Source organism: Ambystoma mexicanum, chromosome 6q (genome assembly GCF_040938575.1).
Source record: "Ambystoma mexicanum isolate Mex_15411 chromosome 6q, UKY_AmexF1_1, whole genome shotgun sequence".
In the NCBI taxonomy this organism is placed as follows: Eukaryota; Metazoa; Chordata; class Amphibia; order Caudata; family Ambystomatidae; genus Ambystoma; species Ambystoma mexicanum.
Genome location: NC_090937.1, coordinates 489,648,574 through 489,668,071, shown reverse-complemented (window position 1 = coordinate 489,668,071; position 19,498 = coordinate 489,648,574). Strand labels below are relative to the sequence as shown.

Genomic DNA, 19,498 nt, shown 5'->3' with positions numbered 1-19,498 from the left:
CAGGATTATGGCAGTAAGCAAAGCCAGGGCTCTGAGGAAAACAACTGGTTACTCGCACCCACCAGGGTACTGATAAAAGGGAGACACACTACCTGGCAAGCCTACAGTGATTGGGCAATTGTTCTTTGATTGTCTATGTGAAACGTTCCATCATGTTCCCTTACTTTAGGATGACCTTCTCTTCAACAACATGTGAACACCTCATAGTACCTTCCTAGACAAGCGCCAAAGGATGCGGAAGCAACCATAACCAGTAGCAGTGCACATTTCCTTACAAGTGCCCTATCAAGAAGGGTTGACCAACAGGCCAGGAACGAACAGTTACTTCCTAATGCAAAAAGATAATTCATATCTATTGCAGGAAAACAATACAAACTGTACCTTTACAATAAGTTCCCATGAAAAATGTATCGCATTAAAAATGGAAGCCCTCATACCACATTTATGGGTCTCTCGTCTGTCTGAAACATATTCTGCTTTTTTTAGGACATACCGCTAGCTTTAGTAAAGACTCATGCTTTGTAAAATATACCTGTTCCACCACTGTTCCTGATAAGACTGCCCAGGATATATTCAGCCTTCAAAAGTTTGCCTGAAAATACAAAAAAAACAAACACCACATATGAACTACATGTGTACACAAAGCTTTCTGGCATTCTCAGTCATCACGAATAGACAACACGGTACAGGAAAGAGAGGAATAACGGCAGGAGAGACTGTCTCCCTGTGGTAAAGTAAGTTCTTCAACAGTTCGTGGTCAGGATCATTGGTCTGACAGAGCCTGTAAAGTGAAGTCCCTCTCAGGTCCTTTTTTTCCTCTGCTCATGATGACTGTCAAAGATGGTGGTGAGAGCTGGTTCATCTCTGCAATGGCTGACCGTTAATTCTTTCGTGTTTGTCCTGGGTGGATTTGCCGGCCATCGTCATTGTAGCCGCCTCTCCCACCCAGACATGGACAATATGGCAAAAGGTCTCTCCTCCTATTTTCTGGACGAGCAACTGTTCTTTAGTCTAATTGGTGGTCTTGCCAATTCCCCCAGGGGTCTGTAGGCTTGGGCATTCTCAGTCTCTGGCTGCAAGTCCAAAACACTCTAAATGTCCCAGACTTTGGCTTCTCCAAACCTTAGGCCCTGTTGGCTCCACCTTCCACCTCTTTATCCCCACTCTTTAGGTTGGCCCTCTTGGCTTTGCCAATGCTGGGTTGCTTCTCCGGACCTCACTGTCCATCGTCATTTTATTCACCCTCCTCCAATTTAAGGCACTCTTGGTCCGTCCCTCCTTGCAATGGAGTGACAGCTCCTCAAATTCATTTTATTTTAAAGTGTCGCTAGAGTAACAAAGGTAAAAAGGGATAAGATAAACGATATGAGGGCAGCCTTAGTCAGAGGTGAAGACAGAAAGAGGGTTTTGGAAGTTCTCCCCATAAAAAAAGAATTTAAGCCAAAAAAGAGATTTAAAAAAGTAAAATAACTTACCAAAGTGGCCAAATGTTGTTCAAAACACAATTATGGAAATGGCTTTTAGGTCACAGCTATTTTAGATATTGAGGGTCGACCTTCTGGAAGTCAACTGAGCATCTTTTCTAATTCGACCTTCTCACAAACTATGCAGAAAAATAGGACCATCACAAAACATAAGGAGTAGAGAAAGCTGGAGGAGAGGAATGTGGAAACATACGGTGTAGGAGGAGGTGGAGACAAACGCCAGAGATAGGGAGGAGGAGATCATGGGGAGGTAGTGAGAGATCAGGAGGAGGGGGACAAACCAGGAGGAGGCGGAGGAAGTAGTGGTAGTGGTACATCAGGAGGTGGTGAGACAGCAGGAGTCAGAAGATGGTGAGACAGCAGAATGAGGTGGCGAGACAGCAAAAAGATATGAAAAGGCTGAGAAACTTCCTCCGGAGGATATGGTGAGACATGAGGAGGAGGAGGTAGTGAGACAGCCAAAGGTGGTAGTGAGTGACACGTCTATAGTAGGAGCTAAGACACATCAATAGTAGTACATGGTGACAGATCAGAAGGAAGAGATGGTAAAGATATTGGTGGAGTAGGAGGAGGGGATGAAGATTCTAGGAAGGTGGAGACAGGGAGGGAAGGTAACTCGGGTATGCTATGTGCCTGGTGGACTAGAATGGTGGATGGGAAGAGGTAAGAGCAAGTGAGGAAGTAGTGACAGGCATTAAGTGTGAGGTGCATTATACAAGTGCTGGGAACAGTAGAATAGAACATTCCAGAGAAATGAAATCATGGTGAATGCTTGAGGAATGTAGCAAGCAGGGGGAATTGGTGAGGAATCACCTTGTTAGGACCTACGTCGAGCACAGGTCACTAGCTAAAACCCAGAAGGAAGCCTTGTGGCTTGAGCTCGGTGACCCCCAGCCTCTTCTCAGTGGTTGGCCTGATCTGAACCACTGCTACATATGACCAGTCGAACAGTATCTCACTGAGAAGGCGATGAAGGAGGACAAAAGGCTATTGGGCTACAGAAAAGAAGTGCAGAGGACACTTAAAACACTTCAGGCTGCGAGTCACTGACATCCTCCAAGTATTGCCAGGAGGGAGACTGGATTTTTCAGAGTGGTGAAAGTCCAGGAACATACTTTTGGTTTATTTTGATGAAAGTTAAGGAGAAGCCATCATGGTATTTGGTTACCCCTTGTGTTGGTTATTCAGATGAAGGACAAGGTCCATACAATGAGCCCTTTTTATTACCAGGTCCCAGGAAAATGACGTACATTGGACTGTCACCCGCATCCCAGTTATCAGCCATGGAAATTCCTATATGTTCTTCACTGGTCATAAAGGAAGGGGTAGAGGGAGGAAGATGAGAACAGAAGGCACAAGGTAAAAAGGGCAATAATGATTAAACTGTGGCCTCAATTATCTATCCTGTTTGTGCTTAAATAAAATGATGTTGACAGGAACCTTCTTGATGTCTATGGGCCTCATTACGAGTGCAGCGGTAAGGGGTTAACTGTCATGATGCCTAACCCCGGGCATCAGGACCAAGGCCCTCAGCTCCGGGAGCAGGCATCCAGACATTTGTTTAAACCTCAGCAGCCCCGGCTAGGGGCTGTCGGGGTTCAGTCCTGGCGCCTTAGACGCCAGGCTCATCATAGAAATCAGTCCTGGCGCCATAGGCGCCAGGCTCATAGACTTTACTTACCTGATGCAGACCATGATGCAAAACAGTCCAAGCCTACATGAGGCCTGGATGGGACTATTTTGTTACAGGGACTATTTTTTACTCGGGCGTGGCTCTAGGGAACTTCTTACCTGGAACTACTTTGGAGGCTATTTAAACCACACCCGAACAGCAGCACATGCTTTGCGTTATTCTGCATCCAGCAGCGTGACGCTCACCGTGCCAGCAGCCAGCGTCCAGTCTTCTGCCACGCCCGCGTGCCTGCAGTCAGCATCCAGTCTTCTGCCACGTCCGCCTCGAATCCGGAGCTCCTAGAATAAAGAAGAAGAAAAGGACAAGGTTAGAAAACAAACTTATTTCAAATTCCTCACCTAATTTCGGAACCATTTCATCTCCGGACCTGGAAAGTACATCAGTCCTGCACGCGTCGCTTCGCCAGCTCCAGCACGGCGCCATACTCACCAGTTTCCACAGCATCTTTCGATCAGGCACTGTCTCCATCATTTCTTTGCCGTAATCCGGCACCTAGGGGACACAAGAAAAAACAAGGTGAGCCAAGGGAATCAACAAATACAACCTCTTACCACCGTAGACTTACCACCGGCGGTATTATTCCATAACTCTCCACATTTTCATATGCCGCATCTGTAAAGAGGGGGAAAAACAACACGTTAACGCATGCAATAGTTACTGGACAGCGTTGAGTAACACAGACTCTTACCTGAACGCCAGCAGCAGCTACGAGACCTTCTTCTCACGAACTCAGTTGCAATTTAAGGAAGGAAGGGGACAAGAGTGAACATCTGGCACATTGAACTCTTTGAACTTGATACTTACCAATCCCGCCAGGGACTTCAGAGTCAATACTTACCAGAACTCTCCCAACGCCTTCAAACCAGTGAAGTAACTGGTATCTACGCGCCCCTGCAAGACACGCAGGATGGAGAGCTCCTCTTTTACGACCATAAGGTGAGGTTACTAAGGGGATATTGGAGGTGATTAGTGGGGGAGAGCGAGAACAGTTGGGAGGCCATCACTAAAACCCACAGGTGGTTAATCCCGGTCTCCACTTACAGGAAAATACTTCTTCGGGTCCAGCAGACAAGACTAGGCGGGCCAGTCCAGGCAGTCATCTCTGCACTACGCATCACGTTGAAGGAGACCGCAGCTGTCCGGGTCCGATCGACACCCATGTGGGGTCCAGGTTAGCGTAACAGAACGCAAAGCCTCTCTACAAATACCCACCCGGGTGTTATGGAAACCTCGGAAACCGACCAACTGGCCCAATTATTGGGTGAACTTAGGGCGGAAGTACATGCCGCTCGCCAAGAGACTAATGCCCTCAGGAGAGAACTGATTGTCTCAAAGGAGTGCACGGATGATCTGGCTATGCAACTACTGCAAAACCAAGCTGGGCAAACGCCCCTACCTGGATATGGGGGAAACCCAACCCCCGTTTCATCAAACAATCCAGTGCAAGTGGTTTTACCAGGAAATATTCCGTTAGCTCCACCCGAACGCTTTGCTGGGGACCCCAAAAGGTTTGCCGTGTTTATGACCCAATGCCGCTTGCACTTTTTATGCAGACCGGGAGCATTTCCAAATGACCAAGCCAAAGTAGCCTTTGTATTGTCATATCTTAGTGGCAGCGCAGCGGATTGGTCCATTCCATTAGTCAACCAGGATGATCCTCTTCTCCGGGATTTTCAAAGGAGCATGGAAAAACTATTCGCCAGACACTCACAGGGTCAAGCCCTGGACCACAAACTTTTATCCTTACGACAAGGTAACCAGGATCTGCTAACCTATATTGCAACCTTCAATAGGTTGGTGGTGGAAACCGGGTGGCCGGAGGAAAAACAAATTACATTGTTTCATCGTGGACTTCGGGGAGAACTCAAAGATGTCTTGGCTCAAGTTGTGAACCCACCTCAGGATTGCACAGAATTTATAGACTTAGTGGTCCAGCTAGACCACCGACTTCAGAACCGAAAGACTGATCGAGCTAAGTTCGAGAACCGGGTATTAGTTAAACCCAACGTTGCCCCCAAAGGAACAGATGCATCTGAACCTATGCAGATCGGGCGGGTTAAAGGACCCTTAACTCAAAAGGAAAGAGAAAGAAGACGACAGATGCACTTGTGTCTGTACTGTGGAACCTCAGGACATTTTCTACGGGATTGCCCTACAAACCCACCCAAGAAGGTGGTAGGAGATGCTGATAAAAGCCACATAGAGCCTGATTCGGGAAACGACCACGCCCGACAAGCGTAGAGGTCCGCTTGCTGAGCTTAAACAAGGACACTCAGACCTCGCATCTGATCATCCCAATGGTCCTACTTGATCCCAGGCAGCCATCACGTATGCACGTAGTAAGGGCATACATAGATAGCGGGGCCGTAGGAAACTATATGGACCACGAATTGGTGTCAAGGATGAATCTACCTCTTTGCAAAAAGACCACTTCGGATGTCATCACCACAGTTGATGGAACTGAGATTGCCTCGGGGCCTGTAACTCATTCCACTACAGAGATGACACGGTTGAGTTAAGATGGGCATCGAGAGACTATTATGTTTGATCTAATCAAAGCCCCACAGTTCCAGATAATACTGGGGATGCCATGGTTGGCACATAACACATAATCCTTGTATAGATTGGCGAGAGAAGAGAATAACCTTCCTGGATTGTGCACACACCTGTTACCCGGAGAAAACTTTGAACAAAGGCCTGGCTACAGTCGTTAACCCAATGGTGCAGTTACCTCAGGAATACCAAGAATTTCAGGATGTTTTTCAAAAAGAACAGGCCAATACATTACCTCCTCACAGATCATACGATTGTCAAATCGACCTCCTACCCGGTGCACAACCCCTAATGCACTAGAATCTACGCCCTCGCGGAACCTGAAAATCGTCACCTACGGCAATACTTGGACCAATACCTTGCTAATGGCTTTATTCGTCCTTCCAAGTCTCCTGCATCCTCAGCTTTATTCTTCGTGCCAAAAAAGGAAAGTGACCTTAGAACGTGCATAGATTACCGCGCATGAAATCAGATTATGGTAAAAAAACGATACCCATTGCCTCTGATCCCCGAATTACTAGACCAAGTAAAGGATGCTTGTATCTACACTAAATTAGATCTCCGAGGGGCATATCATCTGGTACGTGTCAAGAAAGGCGACGAATGGTAGACTGCCTTTCGCACCAAGTACGGATTATTCGAATATCAGGTGATGCCCTTCGGGTTGTGCAATGCACCAGCAGCCTTCAAGTATTTTATGAACAATGTCCTTTGTGAACTCATTCGTGGCTGTCGGGGTTCAGTCCTGGCGCCTTAGACGCCAGGCTCATAGACTTTACTTACCTGATGCAGACCATGCTGCAAAAGAGTCCAAGCCTACATGAGGCCTGGATGGGACTATTTTGTTACAGGGACTATTTTTTACTCGGGCGTGGCTCTAGGGAACTTCTTACCTGGAACTACTTTGGAGGCTATTTAAACCACACCCGAACAGCAGCACATGCTTCGCGTTATTCTGCATCCAGCAGCGTGACGCTCACCGTGCCTGCAGCCAGCGTCCAGTCTTCTGCCACGCCCGCGTGCCTGCAGCCAGCATCCAGTCTTCTGCCACGCCCGCCTCGAATCCAGAGCTCCTAGAATAAAGAAGAAGAAAAGGACAAGGTTAGAAAACAAACTTATTTCAAATTCCTCACCTAATTCCGGAACCATTTCATCTCCGGACCTGGAAAGTACATCAGTCCTGCACGCGTCGCTTCGCCAGCTCCAGCACAGCGCCATACTCACCAGTTCTCACAGCACTTTCGAGCTAGCACTGTCTCCATCATTTCTTTGCCAAAATCCGGCACCTAGGGGACACAAGAAAAAACAAGGTGAGCCAAGGGAATCAACAAATACAACCTCTTACCACCATAGACTTACCACCGGCAGTATTATTCCATAACTCTCCACATTTTCATATGCCGCATCTGTAAAGAGGGGGAAAAACAACACGTTAACGCATGCAATAGTTACCGGACAGCGTTGGGTAACACAGACTCTTACCTGAACGCCAGCAGCAGCTACGAGACCTTCTTCTCACAAACTCAGTTGCAATTTAAGGAAGGAAGGGGACAAGAGTAAACATCGGGCACATTGAATTCTTTGAACTTGATACTTACCAATCCCGCCAGGGACTTCAGAGTCAATACTTACCGGAACTTTCCCAACGCCTTCAAACCAGTGAAGTAACTGGTATCTACGCGCCCCTGCAAGACACGCAGGATGGAGAGCTCATCTTTTACGAACATAAGGTGAGGTTACTAAGGGGATATCAGAGGTGATTAGTGGGGGAGAGCGAGAACAGTTGGGAGGCCATCACTAAAACCCACAGGTGGTTAATCCCTGTCTCCACTTGCAGGAAAATACTTCTTCGGGTCCAGCAGACAAGACTAGGCGGGCCAGTCCAGAAAGTCATCTCTGCACTACGAATCACATTGAAGGAGACCGCAGCTGTCCGGGTCTGATCGACACCCCTGTGGGGTCCAGGTGAGCATAACATTAACAGCGCCGGTAAGGTTTCCGGTGCCATTAACCCCTTACCGCCGCATTCCGAGGTCCCTTAGCAGGTTCCACTAAGACCGGCTGGTAAAACCATCCGTCCTTAGCGGGAGACGCTAATGGACCAGGGAGCTAATAACGGGCCTGTTATTTACGGGCCCTTTATTAGCTCCCTCCCCTATGGATGCTCGAATGAGATTGAGGATGGGTAGTTTGAATGGGGATTTACTGGCTCCTCCAAGGTTGAAATGACCCGGTAAGTCCCCATTCAAAGAACCTGGACCCGGACATGACTTCGGCTAATAGCACCATGGCTACCTCCAAATTCGTAATGACCCCCTATGTGTGTTGCTCCTGCTCAGTTGTGTGACACAGGTATATCTCACAGGGTCTGCAGAAGGTGCTCTTTGAAGCAGAGGGTCTTGATTTCTTTTCTGAATCACATGAGGCTGAGACTGGGTCTGATATTGATGGCCATTAGGTTCCACAGTCTGGGGAGTAGACAGAGAATGTTTGTTTTGTTCTCCATTTCTGCTTCTCTAGTCTATCCATGTCCTGATTTCTGGTGAATAGTAACTTTCTCTTCCTGGTAGGTTGGCTTGTGTATGGTGACTACGTTGTAAATGATGCAGCTGGCTTTGAAGGTAATGCACATTTGTAAGGTTAGCCATCTAAATATAATGGGTGTGGGTGTTAGGTAGTTGTGTTTGCAAAGATCATTGATGATGTGGGCAGAGGCATGGAAGAGGCATCTCATAGGTGCTATGATTGTGGCGGTGGGTAGGTTGGGGAGCAGGGAATCTCCTCCATCTGCAAGTAAAGGCTTAATTTTCCAAATAAAGGAAAGGGGAGCAGGACAAGAAGAGATAGTTTGTGCCATGCTGTCTGAGCTTTCTTCACTATGTGTATTTTGAAGGAGAGTTGGCTGTCTGTGTGGAATCCCAGAGGCTTAGCACAGGATGACAGATGTGGGGTAAATCCCTCAGTATTCGCAGTGGATAGCCATGCCTGGATGTGAGGTGCTAGTGAAGTTAGGGAGGACCAGGAATTCCATCTTGGTGGGATTCAGTTTGAGGAAAGCATACATAATAGTTAATTTCACATTCTGAATGTATAAAGGACTTGTAAGAATGTCACTTTATTCTCCCTTGTTCCCTCCCTGCCTTGAAGTGCTTTGAAACACGTGCTATATAAATAAACAATCAATCTAATCCAGGTTTGGATCAAGGTGTTGCAGGCATAGAGTTGGTGGATGTCATTTATGGATGACATTTTCAGGTACAGTTGTGCATCATCTGCATCTGAATCCCACGGCTCCATGTAGTAGCAGAGGACATTGTCTCCTACCTAAGAGGATATTCAAGATGGGTGTGTGCATTTAGCCAGGATTAGGATTTAGGAGGGCTGGCTAGGCTCCAGTAAGCAACCCAAGAGGTCACACACGAAGGTGGGTGCTGAGGGAGGTCACAACAGAGCGCTAGTGCAGGAGACTCGATATGTACCTAGCTAGACTGCATTTGTCATAGGTTGTCACTGTATTCCAATGGAAGAGGTGGTGAGGCAAGTCTAGTGTTTCAGTGCATTACAGTGTGTATGCTAGTAACCAGCCCTCCAGATACGTTGCGTATCAGACCTGTGTACGCACAGAAATGTTGTCAATACGGCCCTTTTAATTCTTCCTTGCGTACAGCTTAAGCGGGTTATTTATGGCAGCACCCCCATAAATCATGGAGTTCACTGGTGATAGCCAGGAGAAGAAGAGCAACTCTGAACCTAAGCAATAAAGGAGAACAAAGTGGATGGGGAGGCAGAGAAAACAGAGAACCTATTAGACAATCCAAAACAGGAATTTGGGCAACAGGACGAGAGAGACCACATTCAACAAAGAAAGTGAGAAGGGAAACATAGGTAAATAATAGGACACACACACAATAAGAGTGAGGGATGGAAGCAGAGCAAAAGAGACATAATAGTAAAATAACAAAAATGCAGATCAACAGCAGACTGGCAGAGCTGTAAATAGAAAATCCAGACTGGAGAAAGGCAGACCAATAACATAAGAGGCGCAGTGCAAGAAAGATAAACAAAAGGAGCAGCAACCACAACAGAGAACATGAAAACTTAGATGTAGCCAGAGCAATGACATGAGAGAGGAAGAGGAGTTATATCAACTGATACAGCACAATGTAGGAGTGCAACAGCAATAATAGAATGCAGAGATGGGAGAGGGAGAGTGACAGAACAGACCTTGAAACGTGGCATAGCAACATTTACAGGTGAGAGCCAGAGCATCGGAAAGTGAGAAACCGGGCAAACAGAGTAGCAAAGGGAAGGAGAGATGGAGCAAAAACTTGGAGTGGCTGTCAAGAAGGTAGTACCAAGCAACAACAGTAGGCACGAGAGGCAGAGAAGTGATGCTGGTAGAGTGAGGGACTTGATTTATGATGTAAGTAGCTGGCATCAATAGTGTTCAAGTATAATGAAGATGAAGCCCTCTGTGATTTTTGCCCCATGTTTCAAGTGTTGGGCACCTTTGGACATATATTTTTTAAAAATGACTTGGCCACGCTCCTTTTTATCCCAGCAAGCAGTACACCAGTGCGTGTGCACCCAGGAGGGCACCTTGAGTGCTATTCGTGCTGGAGAGACGCGGAATAAGGTGGAGCCCTCTGTGATTTTTGCCTCGTGTTTAAAGGTACTTTGAGAGAACGCTGATCACACCAGGATCATCATAACTAAGTGGATGGCCTAGATTTTTAACTAACACTGTTTTATTTTGTTTTATCTTAGTGTTGGGCACCTTTGGACATATATTGCAATAATTATTTTTTAAATGACTTGGCCACGCCCCCTTTCCCCTAAGCAAGCAGTACAAAACGAACAGCCATGCCCACCCAGGAGTGCACCTTGAGTGCTGTTAGGCTATTGGGATGGTGCAGTGGTCGGTCGGAGTGGTAGTAAGAACATACATTTGACTTTGGTAAAAGCTTAACGACAAGTATGCCCTACTGAGCAAATAATTTTGTATGAACCACTTGCTACAAAATAGCCTGATTTTGTAAACAGTTGCATTGTCTATTATCGCTGGGAAGAGTTGAACACTAGTTTGTTTGGTGTGATGAGGACCCAACCGAAACAGCAATAGAAGTGTGTCTTGCCGGCAATTATGAAAAAATACCAGCTTGAGAGTAATGCAAGACTGGTTTGCAAAGGACATACAGGTGTGGCAAGTGATAGGAGAGCTATTAATAGGAAGAAAAAAACAATGACAACATCAGTAAATTAAATTAAGATGGGGTTTCACTAGCGGTGATTGAGGCGGTTTAGGAAAACCAGAGTGAGCCACATATCGCACAAGATAAAATCGCCACATATTTAAAACCTAAAAGTAATCAATCTATGCCCCCAGAGTCGGTGGCGATCGATGTAGAGATACACCAAATGGGTAAGGATAATGAGGAGGGGTCTGGGGCAGAAATTGAACCTATTGACAACAATTCACTGTTAAATATGGTTATGAAATGAATTTTATTTTACGAATGGGGTGTCGGAACAAACAAATACACCACATAATCCATCTTCGTTCGTGGAGGGAACTGCAACAAATCTGGAAGTTACCCCTGATCTGAATGAAATTGCAAATAAGGCATATACATCTTCACCTAGCGGGGAATGAATCCTTTTCCTCGACTGACTCCTCAGAGGAAGAATGGAGGTGTGAACCCTAACTACTAAAAATTGCAAAAGCTATATTCACTTTTTGTACCTCTATTTTTAAGGACCAACAAACACTGAAAGAAGGCTTCACTAAATTGGTGGACATAATGCTAAATCTATCAAAACCCCATCCTATAATGGTTGAGGACCAGGTTAACATACCAAAAGACTCACAGCTGAACACAGATTGCGCATATAGCTGCAGTTTCAACGGGGATGATTCTATATTGACAGACCATGATGAGATGGATGTTTCCACGAATATGGACAGAATTGAGGCACATTAGAATGCCCCTAATTCTCCTAATATGCAGCCAATAAGTAATAGGACAACCATTAGGAAATAAAAGAGAACAAATACTGGGACTAGAGTGGCGCAATTGCTGGCGGAATCAACTCAGAATAGAGTAATATGTATAGAATCAAATGACAACTTTTAATTGGTGGAAGATGAAACATTTAACAATACAGGTAAGCCTTTACAAAATAAAGGTAAAAGTAGGAAGACTCCCAAAAAAATGTAAACCAAAGCAAAGTGAGAACTACAGGAGGAACAACAGAAACATGGTTACGGAACGTGGAGCCAAAGCAGACTCAGACGAACAAGGTTTGATTATCCGAATTGGGGTGTGAGGATGATGAACCTACCATGGATTAGATGATATATGAAATTGATGAGTTTGAGGACTGCATGACTCACGTAGGCCTAGATAAGGGGAGTATGGAGGCACAGGAAAAGATTGCCATTGAGTCCCCCTTGCCATTGATCCCCAGGCTTAAAAGATATCCTGAGTTCTACTTGGAGTAGGACAAAAAAGATTAAAATTATTGATATGTATGCCTCCTCACATAGTCCATTCTTAAACAGAACAAATGCCCTGAAACGGTTACAACAAGTATCTGACCTGAAAGTTATTAACTCACAAGAGATCACACTTGTGGAAATTCCTTAAACAGCAGGTGAATCGAATGGGGCTATATTACACCTGGTGTCCTCAATAGTGTGTGAGTGCATAATGGCTTATGCTACACAACTTAAAGAGATGGGATATGAGCTGTTAAAAATCGATGAAAAGATGAATAGGGTGCATGGTGCAAAACCAAAACAACCCAAAGTGACAAAAGAACATGAGAGGATGGAGTATTGAGAATCTGTTACAAAAAAATGTGGAAGAAATTAATGCCGGCGGTTTGTATACCCCCAACACTAACAATGAGCTATCAACTATTGGAGAGTGTAAGGATGTTGAATGACAGAAGGATGTATATAAGGAGGATTTAAGCTTTATAACATGGAACTCTAAGGGTGATCACTCCTTTGCCACCAAAATGGAAGGTATGGCAATCCTACTGGGCTGAGATGTTTTGCTATTCAAGAGACTTGCTTATGTTATGATTTCATTTTGGATGGGTACAAAATAATACAAAAAAAGCCAAATACCTGGTGAAGGGAAGGCCGACTGGCGGCCTTATAATAGGAGCTAAGAATAATCTAACTTTACCAGAATATAACACGCCTGTTCCTCACCCATGTATATTGGTGGCCACCCTCGATATTAAGATCAATGAGGTGATAAAAAAATACTTGTGATCAATGTATATAACCCACCCAATGACATCAGTACAGGGTCAGTCATAGAAGAATTGGGTAACATCATTGATGAATGGACCAACGAAGATATTGGGGCACTATATATAATTGTGGGAGACTTCAATTATACAAGATTGCCAAACCCTGGGAGAGAAATTCGAGAGAACTTATTTATAACTTTGAATCATTAGGGATCCACCATTATACAAGAGAGAGCGAGATTAATGTTGAACCGAATGATGTACGGGAATCGTTTATATATGCCAATGGTTTGTGCCAACTCTATATTGATAAAGTGGAGAAAACATGCTCATACACATGGTCCGCTAGAGGCATATATTCATGCATATAACATGTATTTTTGTCCATCTCAAGGACGGTACTTATGGGACAACTATCCCTTCACCCGACACACCTAAGCGATAACGTAGTCCCGAAATTTAGTATTCAATCTGCAACAATAAAAAAGGTGGGTGCCCTAGATGGATGCATAGTTAAACAACGTGACAATAGAATTACCTGGTCAACTAAGAACATGGAGAGATACATGTCTTTTTTGATCATTTATTGAAGGTACATAACCTGGAAGATAATATTGGGCCATATATGTTTAGATCAATCTCAAATAGTGCTGAGCAATTTACACACAACCTAGAAACTAGATACTGGGACAAAACTATAATTAACAGGAAACCATATGATGTGATTTCTCAAACGAAAAAAGGCCCAAAAATATAAGTGGAAGATGGATAATGTGAATATTGAGGTGGTGCATAGTTATATATATTTGGAAATTATTATTCCAGACAGAATGAATGATACTATATATGCCAGAAAATTGAAAAAAGTTTCCTGGGAATTAGAATTTGATCAAACATAAGAATAATCTATGTATTGAAGGCTTGATGAAACTGTAAAAATCATGCTTAATACCATCCCTAGCATATGTATTGGAGGTATTCGCCGTAAGGGAAATAAGGTGGGTCAATACATTGGAGGGGAAATTATGGCGCAGAGTGCTGGGACTTCAAAAAAATGCCCTGTGGAGGCGATAGACTGTGAATTAGACCCGACATCGCTGGCTAAACAAATGAAAATAAGGATGGGCATTTTCTATATCTGCATGCTACTTAAGACATACAATGAATCTTTGTTTTCGGTCTTCGGGGCATGCTGGAGTAGAATGACCCAGGAGGTAGTTTGAAAGAATGGAAAAATTGTGTTCTTTGACAAGATTGGTTTTAAGCTTGAGAAAGAAAACCCGGCAATGGTAATGGAAAGGAAAATAAAAAATCTGGTAATGGTCTGGGACCATGATACAAATATCACAAAACTGGGTAAAATGAAAAAAATATATGTTATATGTCGAACCGAGCTTCCTGGTCGATACACTATGTACTTACCTCACAAACCACCATCACATAAAAGTTAAAAGATTCATGATGATGTTCATATTGGAGCTGCTCCCAACCTATTCAAGAACTGGGGCATGGAATGTCATCCATACGCAAAAAGGCTGTGTCCATTTTGTAACATAGAAATTGAGACCTCGGCACATGTATTAACAAACTGTGACAAGCTGGGAGATACACATAAAAAGGGCTATCTTAACCTGAGATATGAACTGGCTAATTATACCTCGGATCAATCATGGGCACTAATACTATCAGGGAATGCTACGGTTTTGAATTTCAGAGTATACAATATGTGGCAAAAAATACAAGCACTATTGGAAACTGCTAAATAAAAATAATGGTTTTTATAATGGTTTTTAACGGTTAGCATGAATTATATGCAAGGAGCACACTGCCCTTGTTCGGGATTATAATTATATTAATATGTAACAGTTGTATGGAAAGTATTTTATATTTATCAGAGATGGAATTGAAGAAAATTGTTTTTATAATTCTATTTTTAATTAATGTTTTATTCAATTAATGTATTGTATATATTATTTTTCTGTAATGTGTTAAAAGGTTTATTTCACCAATACAATAACACACAAAAAATGAAGATGAAGCTGGGTAGTACGCATTGACAAGTTCTTTGTCAATGTTTTCAAGCACAGTTTTAATTTTACGTCCAAATTGGATAGTTGTCAGACCGTCTCTTGCAAAGGCGGAAACTCATTTTTACTCTTTTGAAATTGGATTCACTCCCCAATTCTAAAAATTGGGAGTAAAATACTCTCATGCCAAAATCCTATCTGGGGTACTGGTAGTAACGTTAGAGGAAAGGGCAAATTACTTAACTTTCCACAAACATTTGTTAGCAGGCCCTATGAGGCTATTGAGAGAAGACTCTCAAAAGTTATGGTTAGGTGCATTTTGTTCATGAAATTTTGGATCAAGCTTTCCATTCACGACTCATGCCCCCATCTTAAATCTTCCTGGGGCATTTTAGAGGAAAGGCCCCCTACATCTTCTAATTATGTTCCCTGCAACCACATAAGATCTTTGAAATCTTTTTATACTTTACACATCATCAGTAATGCTACTACCTGAGGTGGGTGAAACACACACAGACTCCTTTTGCTTTTAAATACACTGCATCCATAGATGAGATGTCTGCCAGCTCAATTTAAATGTTGAAAATGTCTAAAACAGACACTGTATTTGGCCTTTTCTGTGAGTGCCTGATCGCTAGGGTGTGCAACCTGATGATTTCCTTTATTTCTGGGAGTTGTAGTCTTGGTGAACGCAACCAAACAAAATGAACAAGTACCCAAGGCCAATGATTTGTCAAAGGACAGCCTACGGCTGGAAAAATAACACCACAGTGATATGGAGCCATTTAGATACCATGCCAGTCTATATACTTCTTATTACATTTTGATGGTCTTATTGTCATAATGTTTTTTCCTTTTCCTTTTGGGTGTTCAACATGTTCGGAAGCAGCCTCTTGTGTTGCATGTAACAACATACAAATAATGCGCTGCGTGAAAAAAAGCTTGCCTCTTAAAAATTGAAGACGCATATTGAAAGCGGTTCAGTGTCTTGAGAATGCAAGTAGTGATGGAAAGAACATAGCATTTGATATCTTTTTTGATTGAGTCAAGCAACTATCCAGATGGCATAAAACTATGTATGGAGCGAGCTGGCAAATCACAGGTACCCAAAAAGCTGCTCACGGCTTTTTTATCACAAGTTCAAGAATCGAGATCCCCTAAACCCCTATAACTGGCCAAAGTGTCTTCTTGGTCATCATATAGTTCATAATTTAGCAAGAAGAAATATCAACAAAGAGAGTTACGTCACCTGAATTTACAGAGACACGCGCTTGACGAATGACCACCTGCGGCGCAATTGGCGTTGTGGGACATTGCTTGTGCAGGCATTTTGCCACCTGCAGAAGTTTTCGGGAGGCGTCCACCCAGTACAGAAATCGATCAACCAGGAAGACAACAGCGGCTGCTGTAGCATACTCTCTGACCGTAATAGAGGCCTTCAAATAAACCTACAAAGAAGAGTAAAACAGACAGCATGTGGCTCTTACCCAGACAAAGCATGAACAAATGCATGAAGCAATTATGAAATCATAAAGCAGAATTTTATTTGGGATAATGTTTGTTTTTATGGACGCACACTTTGACAAAGGGCAAAACACCTCAAGCCTAAGTGATGGGGCAAAGGCAGTGCTGGACAAGGTTGACCCTTTATCCAAATCGAAAGGTTGAAATTAAAGTCATATATGCCTAGCAGGCTGTTGCTTCGTTTCTTTGTGAATTACTGCTCCAAATTAAGTGGGAACGTGTTTGGAATGCAAACAAATTAACATGGACAAGTCAGTCTGATCAAAAGCACAGATTCTACATGCCATATTTTTTAGCACTGAATGACCATAAATCAGACGGAGTTCAAACAGACCTCTTTTGCTTAATTCTACCTACTCTCCAGCCCCCCACGTGGATATCATTCCCGCTGAGTACTCACTGTCAGCTGAAACATCTAAGTGTCCTCCCTGAGAATTAAGCACCACTTGAGATAATAAGTTTTCTCTAGCATGAATCTTATACATCGTCTCTGCAGAGACGGAGCCAGTCTCAGAATATAAGGAGGGCTGGATGGCAGTTCTGAAAACATTTAGGGAGATGGGACATTAAGCCTATTGAGCCATTGGTCTCTTCCCCCTTCCTTACCCCTGCCCCCCTTTCACACGCCCAGGTGGCTGAGTAGATATTACATATTCCTTTGGCCCATCAAATGCATCCTAACCCACCTCAGCAGAGGCGTAGTGAGGATTGTGCAACAAGTGGAACCTGAAGCTAATGTACGGCCCACACTAAGAAGAGCCTGCGGCAGGAAGGGGGTTTGTCTGCTCCAGCCGAATGTGCAGAAGTGACCAAGCGTAGTGGGGGGCGGCAGGGGTGTGGGGGCATTCAATGAAGGGGGAGGTTTTAGTTTAAATAATGGGTTAAAATGGCAAGTCTGGGATATTAAGGATAAGCGTGTGTTGAGGATGCAGCCTTTTATTTATTTTATTTATTTATTGCATTTATTACTCGCCCAAACCCTTGGGTACCACGGCGATGTTACAGACAGCTTGGTTAAAACATTTCTTGGACTTTGCCAATCGGGCGCAGTGCATGTGAATACAAAAATAATCATACACGAAGACATTAAATGCAGGGTTTCAGTACACTGATATTTCCTGAAGCATGGAGGGGGATTTTTTAGTCTTGGTTAAATAGCCACGTTTTCAGGGATTTCTTGAAACCTGAGAATGTTTGCTCATTTTTGATGGGGAGGGGAAGAGTGTTCCAATATGTGGGTGCGAGGTATTGGAAACTACTGCCTCCTGCCTTGGTTGTCTTGTAGCGGGGGATAGCTAAGAGTAATTGACTGTTAGATCTGAGGGGCCTCTTAGATACTTTTCTGGTGATGGCGTGGTTGAGGTAGATGGGGACACATGAGTGGATGCATTTGAATGTGACACACAGAGCTTTGAATGTGACCCTGGCTTTGATGGGGAGCCAGTGATGGTTTCTTCTAATATTTGAGATATGATCTGACTTCCTTATTCCAAGGGCCGCCCGACGGGCTTTATTTTGGATGAGCTGTAGTTTGTTTAGATTGGCTTTTGAGGTACCCAGGTAGAGTACGTTGCAGTAGTCGCGCCTGGATAAGATTAAAGCTCTTGCCAGCGTGATACAATTGGTGGGTGTCAAGAATTGGCGACTTAGAGCAATAAGTTTTGCGGTGTAGGATGTAGAGGAAGAGAGGGCGTTGATGTGCTTGGTCATGGTGAGGTTGGCATCAAGGTAGACACCTAGTGTTTTCACTTGTTTGAGTACTGATATGTTTGTGCCATCAATGTTGATGGATGAGTAATCAGGATGTAATGCTTCTATTTTGGATTGGGAGCCCACAATGAGAATCTCAGTCTTCTCATCGTTGAGACAGAGGCTATTTAGTGCCATCCAATTTTGGATTATGGCATATATTTTGTTGATAGTGTCGGTGTCTTGAGTGTAGTCTCCCGATAAAGGGATGAGGATCTGGGTGTCATCTGCAAAGTTAGTGTAGATGACACCCATGTCGTCTAGCGCTGAGAAGAGGAGTTTGGTGTATGCATTGTATAATGTTGGTGAGAGACAGGAACCTTGGGGGACACCAATGGGTACTATGATGGGGTTGGCGGCTTGTTTACCTATGGCGACCCTGGAGGTGCGGTCAGCAAGAAAGGATTTGATCCAGGTAGAGCCTTGTTTTAGCTCATTATGCATATCTCTCTATCTCGCTGTGGCATCCAATCGCTCCTGCACATAGGTTGTGTATAACGTTTTGAGATGAGATGCAAAAGGGATTTGGTGTTTTCCATTTTTTTTTCTCAATGTCAAAACAGATTTCAGGCAGGATCGGACTGGCCTATAGGGAAATAGGCCATTAGCCGAACCAAAAACGCAAAATGCTTGTGTGGGCCAGTTTTTTGGTTCAAAGTGGGCCACTTTTCTGGCCAATATGAGCCAGTTTGATGAGTTACTTCACTATGCGGCTAATAGTTTTGGTTTTGACCAGTGTTGCGAATAAATATTCTTTAAAATGCACAATTTGCATCACATTTTATCAAAATAATCCCACTTGGGTACTATTCAAGCAGTGTTACAAAAGGAATGAATTCCTATTTGCAATTGTGGGCCACTTTTTCGTTGGTGCCCGAGACAATTTTATGCACTAGTCCGACCCTGATTTCAGGTTAGATGTAGTGCCATGAGAGCTTTAGGTGTTTTCTGCTAATTGTACACATTCTAGAAAAAGTGTGTACAGGGTGCATTTCATTTTTCTTTTATGATCAACCCTGAGAAGACATCTTACATTACTTTACAACAGTTCCACATGCTACAATAATTCAAGTGCATAGAACCTAGTGGCCCCTATATTTTCTATTTTAAAAAAACAAAACTGACGGGGAAGAGGTTAAGCCCTGGTTTTTTTTAAGGTAGCACAGTAACGTGGGCACATCTGCTCCTCTTCCTCCGTATAG

General features: G+C 43.8%; 1 protein-coding gene across 1 annotated transcript in view; it reads right to left on the bottom strand.

The window, feature by feature from the left end:
* Positions 1-19,498, bottom strand: part of ALPK1 (alpha kinase 1) — a 642,651-nt gene that overhangs the window by 265,275 nt on the left and 357,878 nt on the right. The window contains exons 4-5 of the mRNA XM_069630980.1: positions 16,273-16,471; positions 533-592 (exon numbers count right to left, since the gene is read on the bottom strand). Coding sequence (XP_069487081.1) covers positions 533-592; positions 16,273-16,471 — 259 coding nt within the window. The remainder of the gene's footprint in view (positions 1-532; positions 593-16,272; positions 16,472-19,498) is intronic.